Source organism: Engraulis encrasicolus, chromosome 1, assembly GCF_034702125.1.
Source record: "Engraulis encrasicolus isolate BLACKSEA-1 chromosome 1, IST_EnEncr_1.0, whole genome shotgun sequence".
NCBI lineage: Eukaryota > Metazoa > Chordata > Actinopteri > Clupeiformes > Engraulidae > Engraulis > Engraulis encrasicolus.
The window spans coordinates 42,622,226-42,642,225 of NC_085857.1; the positions used below are offsets into that span (position 1 = coordinate 42,622,226).

Sequence of the window (20,000 nt, forward strand, 5' to 3'; positions counted from 1 at the left end):
ATGAATGAGGAACAATTTTTTTTTAGCTCATAGAAGTGAGGTGATTCTGGAGTACTTTGATCACTCTAAACACCACTTAGTTTAGCTGCTGTTTGTTTTGACGTGTTCACCGTAGCAGAGCACGCCAGCCCTTAAGAAGAATGGAGCAATCAGTGGTCTCATCTCATCAACTACAGGAGTTCAGCTGCCGTTGCTGCATCATTTCTTAGTTTCACAAATTAGACCGGATTAGACCATGAGTACCTCTCATACTCTGTATCTCCTCCTCTCTCGTATGATTATGCTCCAAATATGTATTATTGTTTTTCCATGTATCCCCTACAAGTGTGCTTGCATACCCCTAGTGGTACACATAAACCTGGTTGGGAAACACTGCTTTAGACTACACTTCTCAGTACTGTCCTTCGGTGTTCCTGTCTCTGTCTGATGAAGGTCTACCGACCAAAAGTTTGCAGCATCAGCCAAAGACTTCAAGTGCACAGATTTGTTTCTATTTACTCTCAAGTTAGACCGATAATGCACGTCTAAGCTTGGCAAGCTAGACTACAGAATACAATCAAATGAATAGTCTGGGCAGAGGCAATTCTAGAGTCAGGTGGCGCCCCAAGCAAAAATGCGAAAGAATGACCATTTGAACCAAAATCACCACCACTGTAGTGCAGTATGTGTTGCTCTTCACTGTCTAGGTTCTTGGGGGCCCCAAGCAGCTGCCTGCCTTGCCTGGTGGCAAGATGCGCCTCTGACTCTGGGGTCACACCATAGGCAAAGATGACATCGGTGGAACCAACAGATAGCGTTCAAACTGGAATGCTTTTGACTGGCATTAGCCATGCTGGTGCTGACTGTAGGGTGGCCCTACATTGGACAGTTTTGGTGGGGCCCTAGGCAACTAGCCAGGCTGTGCCCTCCTAAAGACACCACACCTTAAGCGTTGCCTCTAGTCAGGTCAAGAACAATACAAACACGATTCTGAGCTCCCGAAAAAACGGGAACTCCTCCCACTTTGTCAGGAAGTAAACAAACATTAGCAAACTAAAGGTGGTTGGTCAACCATACCGTTTGGGAAATGTTCATTGTTATGCTCTTGGTCAGACCAAGTCTCGAAGAGATTTGAAAGTCGATGATAATCAGGCTACTAGGCAACTGCCTAGTCTGCCTGTTGGCAGTTAACACTGTACTAAGCCTGCCACAGCGATTCACTACACAGATTTAAACAAAGGGACCAAAGAAAAAAAGTCACTCAGTACACAGATAGTGTTCTGATAGGACAGGAATCTGCCCCTGACTTGATTTTCCTCTTATGGTGAGACACTTGGCCAACCTACCAGGAGAAATATTTTGTGTCTCTCTAGGGTTCGTCTAGTAGTCTAAAAAGTTACGCTCGTCTGACTTCTCATGCAAAAATGACCGCCGCACAGTCAAACAATGAAGACCTTTGCGTGCCGATCCCCTTCATCAGAACGAGCAGAATCCCCTGATCTAAACCCCTGAACGCATGCAATGCAAGGACACGATTGACGAACAGGGCTGGACTAGCTATCTGGCATAGCGTGCATTTCCCGGTGGGCCCTGCACTCTTGTGGGCCCCTATTTTCAGAATTGTTTTTTTTTTTTTTTTAATTATTTACATTTCTGAAAAAGGGGCCCACAAGGGTGCAGGGCCCACTGGGAAATCAATTCTGCGCCGTTAATTATGAGGGGCCCCTTTAAGCCAAAAGTGCCCGGGCCCTATTTCTCCCCCCAGTCCAGCTCTGTTGACGAAAGAGAGGCCGCTTTCGTCATTTGGTTAGATGTCAGATCTCAGTTTCCACCACAGGCCTCAGTAGCAGCACCTGTGCAAAAGGGGGATGTGGAAAAAAAAGATGCAACGCTGGACAAAAAGAGAATTAAAAAAAAAAAAAAAACACAGAACGAGTTCATCTGTGGTGCACTGACACGCGTATGGCCTATTTTGAAAGGAAGCTATTTTTAAAATTCAGAAAATTGTGTTTTATGTAAAATTGTGTTTTATGTACTTAAGGCAATGACGTCCAACCTGTCTACAGATTTAAAATGTCACCCTTTGAAGAAAATATGAAAACTTTGGACATGTAAAAGGGCAGCTGGAAGATTTTTGTTCATGACAGCAGTAGTGTGAAGTAATCAATGACAGACACATGCAGGGCCACTGACAGCTTTGGCTGGGCCCAGGACAAAGTCATCTGAAAGGTCTACCCAATAGATGCAATGTAATGAGGAACCCATTCAGCAATATCCTTCATACCTCTTGGGCCTTCACACACACATTCATGTGCGCGCGCGCACACACACACACACACACACACACACACACCCACACGCACACACATACGCACACGCACACACACACACGCACGCACCATGACCAAATATCAAAATCACAAGACACAATCATATAATAATCAGCAAACAATATCCTACATTGTTAAGTTGTTATATACTGTACATTATGTGACACACATTGTATACATGTCATATACAGCTGCATTATAACCAGGGCTCTAAATTAACACCAGCCAACTGGACAAATGTTGGTGAAATTTCAGTTTGACTGGTAGAACAGACCAACTTACCAGCCACTTTGACCCATTAGTGAGTGTGTTTGGCTACTATCTACTAGCCATTTTGGCTGCTGATGAATAACGTTAATTTAGAACCCTGATTATAGCGTCCGAGAGCTGTCAAAACGGGCGAGCATGCATACAAGACCTGGGATGGACTGGTGGGGTAAAGAGCCATGTATCTGGGAGGCCCCTCTCTCTCTCTCTCTCTCTCTCTCTCTCTCTCTCTCTCTCTCTCTCTCTCTCTCTCTCTCTCTCTCTCCTGTCTCTGAGGGGATTTTCCAATAGGCTATTTTTAAACGTATGCTTACACAGGACCAGAGCATGGAAATGATACACAATGTGCTGGGAAAGAGTCTGATGTAAGAGAAGTGCAATGGAAGCCCTCCTCCCTCTCTCTCTCTCTCTCTCTCTCTCTCTCTCTCTCTCTCTCTCTCTCTCTCTCTCTCTCTCTCTCTCTCTCTCCCCTCTCTCTCTTCTCTCTCCGTCCACTCTGTCTCGCTCTCTTTCTCTTCCTCCTCTGTCTCCGTCCACTCTCCCTCTCTCTCTGTATACTCTCTCTCTCTTTCTCTCTCTCTCTCTCTCTCTATCTCTTCTCTCTCTCTTTCCCTCTCTCTCTCTTCTCTCTCTTTTTCCCTCTCTCTCTCTCCCTCCTTCTCCTTCTCCTTCTCCTTCTGTCTGCCTGTCACATGAGCAGAACACCGCACCACACCACACACCGCCTCACCACATACATGGGCCTGGGCCACTATACTTTGGTCACCTACTTACGTTACGGAACGTACCACACACACACACACACACACACACACACACACACACACACACACACGCACACGCACACGCACACGCACACGCACACGCACACACACACACATGAACGCACATGAATACACACACACACACACACACAAACACACACATACATACACAAACGCACACACACACGCGCACGCGCGCGCACACACACACACACACACACACACACACACACACACACACACACACACACACACACACACACACACACACACACACACACACACACACACACACACACACACACACACCTCCATAGTTGCAGCAAACAATGTACTGCAAAACAAAACCAAAACAAAGCCCAGCCAAATGTATAGGAAACAATAATGTCATAAAGTCACTTCCCCTGGGATGAATAGAGGTACTTAAACTCTTCCCTACTTCTCATCTTCATCATCCTATATCGTACAATACAACAAAAACGTTCATTACTATTGCTATATTTGAATGCCCAAAAATAAATGCACACACACGTGCACGCCTGCACACACACACACACACACACACACACACACACACACACACACACACACACACACACACACACACACACACACACACACACACACACACACACACACACACACGAATAAACTCTGACCGACCGACCACTGCCGGTACCTTGAGTAGCCTATATTGACCCGTGTTGATGTCTGTTGCCATAATCACTGCTCACTGAAAAGCAGCAGTGCAACACAGACAGTGTTGCCAGATTGGGCGGTTACCCGCCCAATTGGGCTGCTTGGGATGGCCATCTGTGGGTAAAAACGGGAAAAATTGGCCATTTGGCATTTTTCTCTGCAGTTTTATGACCATAGAAATCAACGCAATTTGTTGAAATTGGGCGCAGTTTAGCGCTTTTTGAAAACCTTTTGGATGGAATTTCATCAGACACATCTGGCAACACTGAGCGCAACGCAGACACTCATCTCATCTCATCTCTCCTCTCTCCTCCTCAAGAGCACCAAATGCAGTCAGGCTCAGCTACTAAAGGGCCAGACTCTGCACGCCACAAGCCCCACAAGCAGACACGGATTATGATCCCATGGGGCCCCTGGGCCACACAACAAGACAGCCCCCCCCCTTATTAAGTGCTGCTACTGTACAAAACAATTCAGGGTTTTAAGAGTATAGTAGAGTATCATCATAGACCAGGGGGCTATACTACAAAGCTGGTTCAGGATAAGTTAAGGTTAAGTTAAGAGGTAAATCATCTAATACAAGAGCCTGGAGTCCTCATTTTCTTAAGAAAAGCTCTTGTATTAGATGATTTACCTCTTAACTTAACCTTAACTTATCCTGAACCAGCTTTGTAGTATAGGCCCCAGATGTGAGTGTCTATGCTGTTAGGGGTATGGACAGTTGTCCCCTGAGAGAAATATGGCTTCAAGCTTGAAAATGTAGTTGTTGAAAGTGTGATTTTAACGCAATATGAGAATGGAAATATATAGACTTGGGCTTCAGGGCCCCCTTTGACTCTTGGGCCCCTAGGCCTGGGCCCGGTAGGCCCTGTGTCGTAATCTGTAACCCTTTGCCCACAAGCAAGCCGTCTCCATTATGGTAAAAAGGAGTCAGCGCCCACACATGTACTGTATACTTTCATCTCGCGCCGGGCTCGTTAATGCCGCAGCTTTTTGGGGCTTAAGGGAGAGCAGACGACGGAAGAGAGCGAGCAAGCGCGCGGTGGAGAGAAAGAGCGACTGCAAGACAGAGAGAGAGAGAGAGAGAGAGAGAGAGAGAGAGAGAAAGAACGAGAGAGAGCGAGAGAAAAGAGAAGGAGTGTGCGAGTCAGAGAGGGAGCAGGCCGCAATGACGTCTCTGTGGTTTCATGTCTACCGTCGCCAAAGCCACTCACTACCGCAGTATTTGTGTTGTTTGATCGCCATGGTTACTCGCGTCCCAAAACACAGGAGAAGAAGTGAGAGAAGAAAGCAAGAGAAAGAGAGAGAGGGAGAAAGAAAAAAAGGACGGCAGATCTCAGTCATCTGTAGTTGTGCGCGAGGATTGGAATAGAGTAAAAGAGTAGAGTGGGGGGGGAGAGAGAGAGAGAGAGAGAGAGAGAGAGAGAGAGAGAGAGAGAGAGAGAGAGAGAGAGAAGCCATGCAGTAGCCAGACTGGTAGTATTCTACCAGTTTTTTGGCAAACTCCCATCCTTTGCCAGTTGCTTGGAACGTGAATTTCCCATTTTGCAATAAGTACCTAATTAATGCATATTCTTGCTACTCCGTGAGAATTGATGGTGTTTGATGGCTTTCTCATATAGGTTTATATTAATGCTTTATATTTCTTTGGTGGTGCTACCTACATAAGTTACCCTCAGTGAACTAGCCTACCTATTACGTTCAAACATGACCACAGGTTTGACTCCAGTAAAATCTGCTTGGTTATCATTTCACTACAGCTTCGCTTGAGTGTAACCACCTTCCAGTTCCTCAACATTTGTGAATGAACTGTTTGACACCAATAGTTTGCTCTATCATACATATAGAACTGTTATAAGGTGTAGGGTATTGTTTTATATCAAGCGTTCAGAATATGATCTTTAGGAATAGAGCGGCTGCACCAGCAACTGTTTGCTGACATTCCATGCAGGTGATCTGGAATAAGTAGAAGCACAGTACTACTACTTTACAAAGTCTGGAGAATGCGTTATAACGCTTCATGAATAGGTTTATAGCATTTTATAAACAGTGAGTTCAATCAAAGTGTTACCTGAAATGTACCACATGTTATACAACTTTTTGGAACGGTTAACTTAACTTATATATGTCATCTTTGAGTAGAGATATTGGTTGTTTGTTCATTGACAAAAACTAAGCTCCTGGTCGACAATGAACTTATTTCTCTAATATAGAGATATTAATAACACCTACACTCTCTTTACCACTGAAGACAAGTGAACAAATTCTCCCACCTACCACATTGTTATAGAACGTCTTTGAACTGTTCAGATATACCGTCTTGTGGTAGAGGTGTTGGTGGTTTGTTCATTGGCACATTTGAGGCATGTTTGTGTTGACATACTGTTCTGTAACTGTAACTTTGAAATTAATCTTTAATTTCTTTAATTTCTTTTTTCGACAAGGACTAAAGGATTTCTTTTTTTTTCCTTTATTGAACAAATACATTGATACTGGGCCGGAGATTCACTCTTGCGGTACGCCATAGTCCATCAGTGAAAGACAACCATACATAGTAGTAGCTCTTGATACATTTTAACCCCCCTTTTTAGAGTAGCCTTCTAATTTCCTAACTTGTGCGGATGGTGTGTTCATATACGACAAAGTTCACATAGGAAAAAAATATTAAGGGGGAATATTAAAGTTGAAAATAATAGTGACAAACAATCCACTGCAGTGTTTCTCCACTGGGCCCTACAAACAGGGTTTTCGGATTATGGTGACAAATAGGCCTATTGTACGCATAGCCTAATATACGTATATATTTTTTAACAGTTAATTTGTTGTCAAGGGTTAATATCTATGCACACAGAGACTCACTTGACACACCCTGTCAGTCATTTCTCATACTGACAGACACATCCGACTATTGTAGGTAGCTTGCATCTGTCTAGGCTTATATGAGGTCACCCTTGACAACCGCTGAGGATATGATGATGACTTAACTTAGTTGATATATATATCACTCACAGATGCAATAGTTCATAAAATATACAAAGGCACCACAACATTGACTGCATAAGTAGCCTATGTCTAAACAGGTGCTGTCTGTCATCATCTTGCCTAATGATGCTCACTTTTGCAAAAGTCAGTGATAGATAACAATAATTGTAATATGTCTTGTGTAACAAAGAATGGTTTATTAGACAGTGCTGCTGCTGCACTAAGTATTCAATGCATAATGAGGCCTTGTTGAGGTCCCTGCACTAACTATTCCATTAACAAACTACCTTGATGCTTGTGCTATAAGCTGAAAGATTCTGAGCCTGACCTGTTTCCAGAAAGATGAAATGTCCTCCATGATAAAGTTCTCATGTCCTCATGAGAACTCACATACATTCTGCAAGATGACAAAACAAGGTTTTAGGATTATGATGTCAAATAGGCATATTATACGCATAGCCTAGTAAATATAGGCCTAGGTGAATTCAGACAAATTGGGCCACTTTTGACCATTCGCTTATGTAGCCTACAAAAAAGTGAAAATGTACCTGAATTCACTAATACATAGCCTATATATTTTTAAAAGTTAATTTATTGTCAAGGGTTAATATCTATGTACACTAGAGACTTGACACACCCTGTCAGTCATTTCTCATTCTGACAGACACATCCGACTATTGTAGGTAGCTTGCATCTGTCTATATGAGGTCACCCTTGACAACCGCTGAGGATATGATGATGACTTAACATAGTTTGGCAGTTGTGTCTCTATATGCTGCGCGGCCGCTCCGGAATGAGGTAGTCTCTACCCATCGGTTTTTATGAGAGGTGCGATTTCCTGTTGTAAATCATACTAATTTGGTGTGGCACGAGGACGTGCATCACACGCCTTCAGAAGCAGCCCGAGTGCGAGAGTCTGAGAGCGACGCGCGCCTGACGTCTCCAAAGGAATTCCAGTCTGCAGTAGGCTAGGCTCGAGCTCATCACGCAGCAACACAACCAAGTCAAGGCACGGACTTTAGCGCCGGGGAGTAGAACTAGAAGAGCAGAAAAAGTATGGTGTGTGTGGAGTTCTTATTTTCCGTATTTCGGATTGCTGTACGTCCGGCAAATAATGAAAAGTTGACTGTGTAAAGGTAAGTGTCTTTGGTTACTCGGGAAATAATGGTTTCATTTCCACTGAGGGTACCGAAGTGGTAGTATGTGGTTCTGTATTGTGAGCCCATCATTTTGTCAAGTTTTGTAGGCAACTCAGGCGGGCAGCCAACTCGGGGATTTAATACTCGACTACTTTACAATTGTTTTCATCACTTTTGCACCCTGCGTCTGCTGCCTAGGTAGGCTACTATTTCAGTTCAGTGAATCTTTGTCTTTTGAACCACTTAATAAGCATAATTAATCAGAACTGATTATGCAACTGTATAAAATAGCCTTATCCTAATCCATTACATGAAATCTTGTGCGCAATAAGGCCTATAATGTAGCCTACATGTTGGATAGTGACATTTCTGAGTATCAGGAATAGAAGACGCCGTGTGCAAGTAGCCCATCTCGAAAATGTTGAAGTGCAAACTCATCCTCGGGCATGCATATGACAATATGTCAATTCTGTCAATCAAACGTTACCAGCGCATTCTCTCTGTAGCTTCCTGGGTGTGTAAAAATACTTTTTGATAGCTCTGGGGCGATACGAGACACTTTTCCCAGAAGGGGCACTGTAGATCAAAGAGGACTTCCTACAGTTCACTGACTGCCTCTGTTCAGAAAGCTGTCATTTATATCCTATTTATAAAACGCCAGCCCGAAGAAGAAAACAAAAAGAAGGGAGAGAGACGCAGAGGATCGAAAAGGGCGTTTTCTCTCTTCGACTCTTTCTGACACATCCCACGCTCTGTATATACCGCTGGCCAATGGGAATCCTGGCATGGTGATTTTTTTAATGCACTGTTCGGACTGAATCACATTGCCAGGGATTTCCAGTGGCTGGCGTGACGTCAGCATCTATAATAGTCTTGCCACTGCTTTCCCGTAAGGCGGTGCGCGCGGCGCTGGCATCGCCAACGTGCTCTGGAACTCATTTAAGTTTTTTTTTCTTGTCCTTTTCTTTTTTCTTCTTTTTTTTCCTTCAATGCGTTCCTTTTTGGAGAACCATTTAAGTCGGTTTCTGGGAATGGGACTTTTTTGCCACTTTAAAAACGCACCCAGCTGATCCAAGGACACATTTTTAAAGAGGAGACATACTTAACACACCCTGTACTCGAAGATGGAAATAGTTGCTTTGGCATAAACATTTTCTTGACCTCTGTTGTCCTTTCCAATACTAATTGTGTCTGACTAGGTTTTCTGCTGCTTATAGGACCCCCAACTCTCCCTCTCCCTCTCCCTCACACACACACACGCACGCACGCACGCAACGTCAAAACGCCATCATTACCAAAAAACATTCTAATTACACAGACAGACACATTCACACACACACACACACACACACACACACACACACACACACACACACACACACACACACACACACACACACACACACACACACACACACACACACACTATGGTTATGGGGGCATTGGAACTTACCTCGCATGTGAGCAGTCTACATGTACTCCCTGTTCACAGTGGTTAAGTTCCAGTCTCCCCACGCCCTACACAGCTGCACTGCAACATCTGCAAACGAATGACTCCGAAGCCTGCACAGACACAGTGTTAGTAGACAGCCTATTGCCCTATTCCATAATCATCCCAAGAACATATTACTTTGTTATGCTTTTTAAAAAAATGCTTTTTAATGCTTTAATCACTACAATGTTACTATAATTGGGCAGCCGTGGCCTAGTGGTTAGAGAGTTGTTCTTTCAATCTAGGGGTTGTCGGTTCGAATCCCCCCTGACCCCTCCCTACACCTCTATCCATGGCTGAAGTGCCCTTGAGCAAGGCACCTAACCCCACATTGCTCCAGGGACTGTAACCAATACCCTGACACATAATAGTTGTAAGTCGCTTTGAACAAATGAAAGCGACAGCTAAGTGAAATGTAATGTAATGTAATGTAATAATGTAGATGGGACAGCAAAGAGATTACTGGAAGTAAGTGGGAGAGAGAGAGATGGGATAAGGAGTCCGGAAATGACCCAGGCAGGGTTCGAACCCAGGTTGCCCGCATATGGTACGGTGTATTGGTTAGCGCCCTCGCTGCACACTTAACCTATCTCACCAGCTGCCGGGCCAGGAAGAAGCTACTGTACCTCAATACTCCCTTCGTGTATGAAGCAATGTCTGTCTGAATGTGGGCTATTTCTGTTTTTTTTATGTCTGTCTTGTATCTGTATTATTGTCATTTGCTGTAGTGTGTGTGTGTGTGTGTGTGTGAGAGAGAGAGAGACTGTGTAATGTTTGCTACATACATGTACAGTATGTCTATGCAGATTCTCATCCCTCCATGTCATGCTTTGTGCATAGGCCCAGTGAACTGACCATAAAGTACACTTTGACTTTAACTAACTCTGGCAAAGTCAACCTGTCAAGAAATGTCAAACCCAACATGAGAAAGGGTTTTCTCATGTATGATGTATGACAGCTATTTAATAATGTGTTTTGTTACCAAATGCGAGAGTAAATGTTGGAGAAAATGTCCCCTGATGAGCCACTTTGCGCCATTCTGCAGCCATTGCATTTTGCAGGTACCCGTACCTGTGCTATCATCTTGTCGTTCCTTTGACACACTGTTTCCAATCTTCTGACAGGACTTCTACCATTTAACCCAGGGGTGGGAGACCTTTTTCATCCGAGGGGCCACTGCAAATTACTCCAAGCGCAGTAAAAGTCCTCCAAGGGCCGTGCTATAAACACAAACCAGGATTTCCCCCTGGACTTTAGGCCTTTATTGAAGGCACTTATTGAAGGCAGCCACATGTACAACAGAGCCCAGCTTCTCTAAGTCCCCTGAATATAGCTTAATTATATTTGCAAATGGAATTTCTAAAATTCCTTTACAAAATATGTCATTTCATGTGAAGCAGCATAACATTAAAATTATGTCGGGCGCCGAATAAAACGGCTTCAAGGGCCGCAAATGGCCCTCGAGACATAAGTTCCCCACCCCTGATTTAACCACAGAGGCTAGGAGACTCGTGCTTGTCAACATGTTCATCATGTATACAACACTGTTCAGCACTGTACGCTGATGTAATAAACATTTACACGACCAGAAGCTGACATCCCATGTCCAGAAAGTAAACATCAGGCCGCATATTTGTGTTCCGTCCAATTCATTCCCTGAGTTAACAGCTGTTCTTAATTACTGAAATGCTTCAGGCTGCTCATTAGTGAAATCACCTGCATCATGAGACAAACAATCACTACGTTAACATGATGTTTTTAATTCTGAATAAATAATTCAGAATTAAATAGTTCCGTTGAGTTTACTTTGATCTTTCCTTTAATTCTGAATTAAGAGGTGTTTACATGACGTTTTCAAAGCGGAATTAAGCTTCATTCAGAATTAAATGGAGTTAATTCAGAATTAAATGTAGCCATTGACCAGTGCAAATCGGAAATATTCACTAATCAGATGTCGTTTACACATATGGATATTTTTGAAAGTCATCGGTTTCTGCCTCTTGTTTACATGTAAACTGCTGGTTTAGCTGTTGGTTACACATATCCTGATATTTTGTATCCGTTTACAGGTAAACAAGACATGTAGATAAAAAATAAAAACTCCATTGGGACAGGTGCGTTTTTATCCCTAATTGGGATATTTTTTAAACCAGAGTTTTTAAATATGCATTCTAAAACTCCAATTACATTTAAACAAGAAGCCAAAACTGATGCGTTTTCAAAAATATCAAAGAATTACTACCCAAATGGCTTAAGACTCTTGGTAATGCAATATAACAATGTCGTTATGGTGTAGTTAAAGGGACACTGTGCAGGAAATGGTCAAAAAAGGTACTGCAGCTATAATGATCATTGAAACTGGGCTACCTATTGCCAAATTTGATCTTTACATGAAAGTATACTAAGTAATATACAAATATTTTCTAGTATGGTCCAAGTACAGTCATTTTTGCAGCTAAAAATGGCTATTTTTGGAAATTCAAAATGGCGGCCCATGGAGAAGATCCCCCTTTTCATGTAAGAAAAGTGCAATTTTCCCGGTCATGATGGATACTTAGAATTTGATGGTGGTGGTAAGTATTCATGAAAAAGGTAACATTAGTGAATGGGTGGCATGAATTCTGGAAATAAACAACTATAAATCTCACACAGTGTCCCTTTAAGGTCACCCTCAGCCCTAACAAACATTATGAATCACCAATGATCCCATCTGTACCAAACGGACACATGTCAAAAGAAAAAAGACCCAAAACGTGAAAACGTGCTCTCATTCATGAACGAACATTTCATACAACACACATAACTTCATTTCAACATCTTCAACATTTCAAGCATGCTTGCCCATCCCTGGCTTGGATATTAGGCTAGTTTTGGTTGAAGATAATCCTATAATTCAAAGTGGCAGTCAGTCAAGCAGCCCAGGGAATTGGTATGTCCTTTAAAGAAAGGAGTATAAGCCAACAGTCTACTCAGGGCCGACGCTAGGCATAGGCAGACAAGGCGGTCACCTAGGGCGCCAAATGTCTTGAGGGGCACCACAGCCCATAAAATTATATTAAGCAAAATCAAGTATGAAACTTTACAATGACAATGATTTTTAATGGTCACTTAGTACATATACGTACATGGTACTAGATCAACTGTCCTCGATCAGATGTATGACACTATATTTACAGATGCCAATGTCAAATTCCACAAAAAGGAAAGATGGTACTCGCCTAGGGCACCAAATTGAGTAGAACCGGCCCTGAACGTACTCACTGCAAACAAACCTCTAACAGCCTCCATGCTGCTGCTGAATTGGTTCTTCACCGTGTGTGGTCTGCGTCTGTCCCTTCCGAAACTTTGAATGTCACAGATTTAGCCGTACGGGATAAGAATCTACTGTCATCATTATGGGCTTTATAAAAATGGGTTTTGTAAATGTTATGATAAATAAAAAAGAAAGCCTGGCAACAAGAAACGCAATAGTAATAGTGCTTACGGTTGGGTAGAGAAGTCTGCACTGTCTGTGCTTAGTGATGTCTCAACTGAACTGGCGGTTTGAAATGAGACTGAGTTCATGGCTCTTCCCCAGTCCTTAATAGTTAAGGCAGAGACGGTTTATTGGGTTAGAAGAACTAAGAAAATCTTTGGTTAAGGCGGCCACCTTCACAGTAAAACACCATTCTGACTGGTTCCCCAGAAAAGTTAACGATTTTGTATTGTGAGCACAATTTCTAAAGTTGTTTTCCAAAAAAATTGTAAATTGTGTAATTGTGTTCATATGAAACTGTGAAACATAGCCTTTCCAGTCAATATAGTTACATGTATCTGATACCAAGAGTCCCCCACTTCTGCTCTCTCTCACTCTCACACACACGCGCCCACACACACGTTTTGCGGGAAACACTGCAGTGTTGCAGGCCCAAGATGTTGTGGTTTTTGAGTTTCATAAGACTCATAAGAATTGCCATATCATAATCGAACGCCACAGACTGGTCATCAGGGGACCAGACGGACTCAGGGCAATTTTCTAATTTGCCTATCAGTCCAGTCCGGGATGGGTCTGTTTGTGACTATCGCGTTGGCATTACTCCTGTGCCTGCTGGGCTGACAATCAGTGGTACACGAAGCTGGCTCAGTTCAGCAGGAACAGGGGAGCTGTCTTCTCAGCCTCTCATCACAGACAAACAGCAAAAAACACCCACGTTATTTATATGTATTTATTTATTTATTTATGTACAAGTAATTTATTTCATTTATTGTGAATAAAAAGGTAGAAGGTCCTGCTTTTGCGATTAATCTTTGTCTTGCTATAGCTCGTATATATAGCCTGTGTTGATAAATGTCAGTGTTCTGTTCTGTGGACCTGTGTCTGTTCTACAGGGCCTTCTTACTCTAGAAACCATGGTGAAAGCCAGGAGACCAACAAGATCATCAAGAAACGTCTCCTTGCAAACCATGCTCGTGCATTATTCATTCATTAAACAGCCATTTGTAACAACAATTAGGTTTAAAGGTCCACTATTGTTTTTCCATATCACTTAATTTTCTATATATTTTTCTAAATACAAGTTATGCAACGTCTCACACCCAAACTATGCTTTTAAGTATTTAAAGGCCATTTACAGAAATCATAGGGCCATAACTTAAAAGCATTTTTACCCTGGTGTTGAGTTGGTGTCAAATATGAAGTGCAAGAGCACAATTTGTACAATGTTGAGATGATTCTGGCTACAAGTAGTATTGCTGTTACTGTGGCATGTGCCACTACCCGTTTCTGTTTGTACTGTGAAGTGTAAAGCTGTGTAATAAAAGGTGCCAATGTTAACTTGCCCATCTCCATTCACTTCATGCATTTCTTCCCCCCCACCCATCTCCTTTTTATTTTTCCTTTTTTTTTTAAAGATTTTTTTGGTGGTCTTTTTCAACTTAATTTGATAGGACAGTGTGAGAGGTGGACTGGAAGTGAATTGAGAGAGAGACGGGGAGGGGTCGGCAAAGGACCCGGGCAGGGAATCGAACCCAGGTCAGCCGCATGGCAAACGAGTGCCCTACCGGTTGGCCACGGCAGGGCCTCCCCCACCCATCCCCAGCCTGTGACCACGCCACACCCAAGAAAGTGTGACTCACTCACCAACACATCAGTGGCTCCATCTAATCTTTGGCCTCTAAGGAATCAAATCTCTTCTTTCAAGCGCACCATCGGCGTCAGGGGACGTTTTAGGTTCACAACAGGAAATGGTTCATACAGAGTGTTCCTGTGTCACGGGCTGTATCGGCAAATCAATGCAGGGCCTCCCCTCATTGTGACACTGACGATCAAAGCTTTTATTCAACATCTTGTAAAAACATATATCAGACGTTACCAGGGCTCTAAATTAACACTATGCAACCAGCCAAATGCTGGTGACATTTCATTGTGGCTGGTAGAAAAGACCAACTTACTAGCCCCTTTGACCCATTAGCGCAGGGCTATTCAAATGGCGGCCCTGGGGCCAAATGCAGCCCTTGGATGGCAAGGTTCTGGCCCCCCACAAGCTCCTTGAAGTGCGGAATGTTTTTTTTTATTATTTATAGATAAAAGTATAGGATCCTTATCAAGTTGGAAATATCAATGCAGGAAATTGTATCTAAGAAATGCATAACTTTCAGGCACCCCACCTCAATGAAGTGTCCCATATTTTTTTCATTGACAGTCAGCAACCATAATACATACGTATAGTTTGGCCCCTTTACTGGGAGGAATTTGAAAAACTGGCCCTCGTTGACATTTAATTGAATACCCCTGCATTAGGGAGTGTGTGTTTGGCTAATAAGATCAATAGCTACTAGCCAATTTTATTTAGAGCTCTGAACGTTACTCTCTTATTAAACATCAGGATATTGAATGGGGAACAGCCCCCAGAAAGCGGTTCAGCACTGCTCGAAAGTGGCAAAACCTTATTGTATACTCTACAGAGGAGGCCAGAGGAAAGGCATTGATATGCAGCCTATTATGGGTCATGTACAGTTAAATTGAGCAATAATCATGGGGAGGTGAATAGGCTTTCAAATTCCAGTGCACATGTTAATTTAGTTGACAGAAGACCAATTTTATAGTGTTAAGTTTCAATTTTGTTTCAATTATTTTATGTCAGTGATATTGGCTAACCTTGGTCAAGAAATGGATATTGACTATGTTTACATTTCAGTCTGTTTACAGTAAAGTAATGTCTATACTATAACAATAAAATATCAATTTAAAAAAAGAAATGACAGTTCTGTCTTGGTAGAAAATTGTTTTATTTTGTCGGTTGAGAGAAAAGTCTGATTGTATTGAGAGCCAATGCTTCATGACAGAAATTTACAAAGCATGGAATCTGTCTAACAGGGCTGTTAATATATTGACTTGTTTTCCCCAGCAAACACAGACATTTCACATCTTACACTATACAAAACAAACAAGGCAGAAAATGGTGGAGTATCCTGTATCACCTATCAGTAAATTTGCAAAAAAAAAAAAAAAAAGAAAAAAAAGAAAAGAAAACAAATGAAAAAAATAACATAATAAAAAATAAAATAAAAAAGTGCATAACGTGAAACCATCCGATTACTCTAAAGGATTTTTTTCTCTTTTTTAGTTAAGGATTGTGATATTTCATTCACTGGCGAATTTTGTTTTTTAACAGTAGCAGCAAAACAAAAAAAGGAAAAAAAAGACAGATCATTGAGTAAAACTATGTTCGATTTTAATCACCATGGTGACAGTCACTATACCAAATGTCATTATGGCATCAATAGGTATCAATACAAATATATTTGCACAATCATACGCTCACCTTCCTTTTTTTGAACTATCAACACACCTCCCTCTTTCCCATGCATACTCCTCCACGTACACGCACACCATCGCACAAACACTCCTGTCACAGACACACACACGCGCACACACGCACACACGCACACACACACACACACACACGGACAAACACACAGACACACCCACACACGGTTGGTCACAGTTTACAGGTCGCTAGGAGACAAGGGGTGTAGGAGTCAAGTACCTCAAAACAATAAACATCCCGTAATACAACCACAAAATAAAGTAAAAAATAAAAACCTAATGACAAAAAAGCCAAAAGAAAAAAAAGTAAAAACAAAACAAAACAAAAAAACACTTAAAAACTGGTTAGACGACACAGGCACGAGTCAAAAAACACTGACGCACAAAGAACGCGTGACATGATGTTAGACGGAACGGAGCGGTACTGCCTCCCTCCCCCCTCCCCCACACTTTTTTCAATGTCGCTAGACCCTCATTAACAAATGAACGCTTGTTGCGCAGCTGTCTCTAATATGCATATGGTATATGGAGAAGTTACAGGGTTGCAGTAATCTACACGCCAGGCAGGGAGAAAATCTAACCACTTATAAGAATAATAATAATAATAATAATAGTATGATGCTTCCGATAATTCCAGAGGATTCTAAAAATTAAAATTAAACGACAAAATGAAACTTAAATGTGCTCCTGGATGTATGTGCAGAGAGAGAGAGAGAGAGAGAGAGAGAGAGAGAGAGAGAGAGAGAGAGAGAGAGAGAGAGAGAGAGAGAGAGAGAGAGAGAGAAGATGAGAGATAAAAGAAGACCAATGGTTATAACCAGTTCAAAGTGACAAATGAGACTATTCTCATACAGAGCCCTTGAATTCCCCCCCTCCCTCACTTTTTTCATGCTCTCAAAGAGAGACTATTAGTTTACCCTCCTCTCTTTCTGCCCCATCATACGCATGTGTCATGTATGTGTACACACACACATATACACACACACATACATACAAGCAAACACACCTCCAACGTCACGCCAAGTCTCTCCCGTGCAACAGAACGTTTCCGTTTTCTATGTCTGTTTTTCTTCTTCTTCAATTAAGACAGCGCCCCCCACTGCATGATACTTGTAATTGCAAGTTTCTATGCTTGATTCAGGTTGGCCTGATGTTCATACGCGTTGTACAGTATTTTATGTGCTTGTGCCAAGATCTATATGACATTATGTGTACGTTTCTTTATTTGTTTGCTTTTTTCTTTTCTACTGTTCCCTCCCGAAAAAGTATTACTGTTAAGTTCGAGCATCTTGGGTGTTTATGCTGCTGCCTCAAGGTTAAAAAAAGGGTTTGCTTTTGCAGTGTTCTATCCCAGCACAGGCTGATATTCCTTTTCACTTATTTTTATTTCTTAATTATTATTACTGTGTTTTTAAACTTAAGCTTACCTAAACCTCCCTCCCTCCCTCGTTCTCTCGCTTTATTAAGTTTTTAACCTGTCTTTACCTGTCTTTCCCTACAGTTTGTCTTTCCCTACTTTTATTTAAGTTTAGCCCGTAATGGGTGCTTTCCACAGTTATCTAGAAGAGGAGTCCCCCCCCCCCCCCCACCCACCCACACACATGGACACACATCATAGGGTGTGGGGTCTGTCCGTCAAGGTGGAGCGGCCAATCACGTCCCTCTCCCCCACAATCAGGGCAGTGCAATACACAGATGGATGAGTTCCCCCCGGTAACCCTCCTAAAGGTTAAATCTGTGGAAGAGACAGACAGAAACCCAGGAAGGGCATGTCTTAGCAACACATCATATATGAAGCTGGAGCATGTTTTTTCAGATGCAGAAAAGGCCTTTGAGGATAATGAAGGGTAGAGTTTGGAAGATCTAAACACATGTACACTGTTTACAATACGGTACCATGAATAGGCGTGTGTCCGTCTGATTTATTTACATCCCTCTATAAACAGTAATGGACATTGAATTTGAAAAAATGCCCCATTATGGGCCACAGAGCATTTTCAGTTAGTTTTAGGGGATGATTTCTTATTGAAATTACTAAATTATGCAAAAAAAGTAAGTTAACTTTTTACTACTATTTAATTCACAAATCACAAGTCAGCCGAATTATTCTTTTTTTTTTTAACATAGATGTTTCAACTAATCCTGCACCTTCTCGACTACTTAATTAAATGTTCCAGTTAGTTCTAATTGCATAATTTAGTAATTTCGATAAGAATCCCTCAAAGTAAGTAACTTATACTACTTTTTTTTTACTACTGTTTAATGCACATATCAGTCTGCAGATTTTTAAAATCCATTTTACATAGAAATTTCAACTAAATCCTGCACCTTCACAACAGATGAGTGGTGGCCCTTGACTACTTTGCCAAATGTAGAAATGAGTGCGTTTGTACCTGACACAAGCTTCCCGTGCCGGCGGGGTGAGAGGGCGACTAGACGCCGTAGCAGGCAGCCAGCCTCTCCTTGAGGATGGGGGGGAACTGCTCCGAGAACTGCTGCCAGTTCTCCTCGCCCACCTGCTCCTTAAAGCTGTGCAGGATCTATATAAACATAAACACACGCACACGCACAGAGTTAGAGAGTGATGAAGAGAGACAGATAGCCAATCAAGAACTATTTTGTGCCAAAAAACCTGTCACCATCACATGACATCACAAAAACGCACGCACACATTGTAGAAGGTTTTGAGAGGTTATAATCAAAGTTTTTGTTAGGTGGCATTTTTGCAGACTGAGATGAACCCCTGGTTCAGTTTAGTCCCCAAAATACACAAGATTTTCAAAAGTCAACATCTCCATGAGCTCTTCAAAGCCACAGAGTACTTGGCATGTAATTGATCTTCAGAACAATTAAATAAACTTTGCATTTTATACAATCCAATTCAATGTCTACTGGTCACTGAGCTGGGAGGATATACCTTATACTACATGTCTGTTAGGTCTTCCAAATAACTTTAAGAATACTTGACTTCAAGCATGCCTAACTTCAAACTTGACTTAAAAGACTGGCTACCTAATACTAGCCAGGCCGAGCCCTCCTAGTGACGCAACATCTTTGCCGTTGCGACTAGTCAAGTCAAGAGCAATACAAGTACTTTCTGAGTTCCCGAAAATACGGGAACTCCTTTCACTTTGTCGGGAAGCAAACAACCACAAGCAAACCAAGGGAGGCAGGTCAATCATGCCGTTTGAGAAATGATAATTGTTATGCTCTTGGTCAGACCAAGTCTCGAAGAGATTTGAACGTCGATGATAATCAGGCTAACCTAATACAGCGTGGCTCTCAAATATTACAATGTCTTTGGCTACTAAATAGAAGTTATAGAAGACTGGGGTGCGTTTCTAAACAGCACCGCTGCTAACTAAATGAGCAACTTACATGGTTGTAATGCATTTCATCCAACTAAGTTGCTACATAGGTATGTAGAGGAGTGTATATTGGAGCGTATATGAATAAATGTGTGTATATGTATTGTATGTGGATGTCTGAGGATGTTTATGTGTGAAAATGGTGTCTATATGTATAGCAAATGAGATGTGT

At 42.1% G+C, this 20,000-nt stretch overlaps 1 protein-coding gene and 1 long non-coding RNA gene across 2 annotated transcripts in view; one reads left to right on the forward strand and one right to left on the reverse strand.

The window, feature by feature from the left end:
• Window positions 1–7,283: 7,283 nt before the first annotated feature.
• Window positions 7,284–17,245, forward strand: LOC134452316 (uncharacterized). The gene is made up of 2 exons (XR_010035430.1): window positions 7,284–8,157; window positions 14,579–17,245. It is a non-coding gene; the product is annotated as an uncharacterized LOC134452316 (long non-coding RNA).
• tnpo2b (transportin 2b) overlaps window positions 15,896–20,000 on the reverse strand; it is a 26,962-nt gene continuing 22,857 nt past the window's right edge. Inside the window, exons 24-25 of the mRNA XM_063202667.1 lie at window positions 18,854–19,000; window positions 15,896–18,195 (exon numbers count right to left, since the gene is read on the reverse strand). Of these exons, the coding sequence (XP_063058737.1) occupies window positions 18,893–19,000 (108 nt within the window). The 3' untranslated portion in view covers window positions 15,896–18,195; window positions 18,854–18,892. The remainder of the gene's footprint in view (window positions 18,196–18,853; window positions 19,001–20,000) is intronic.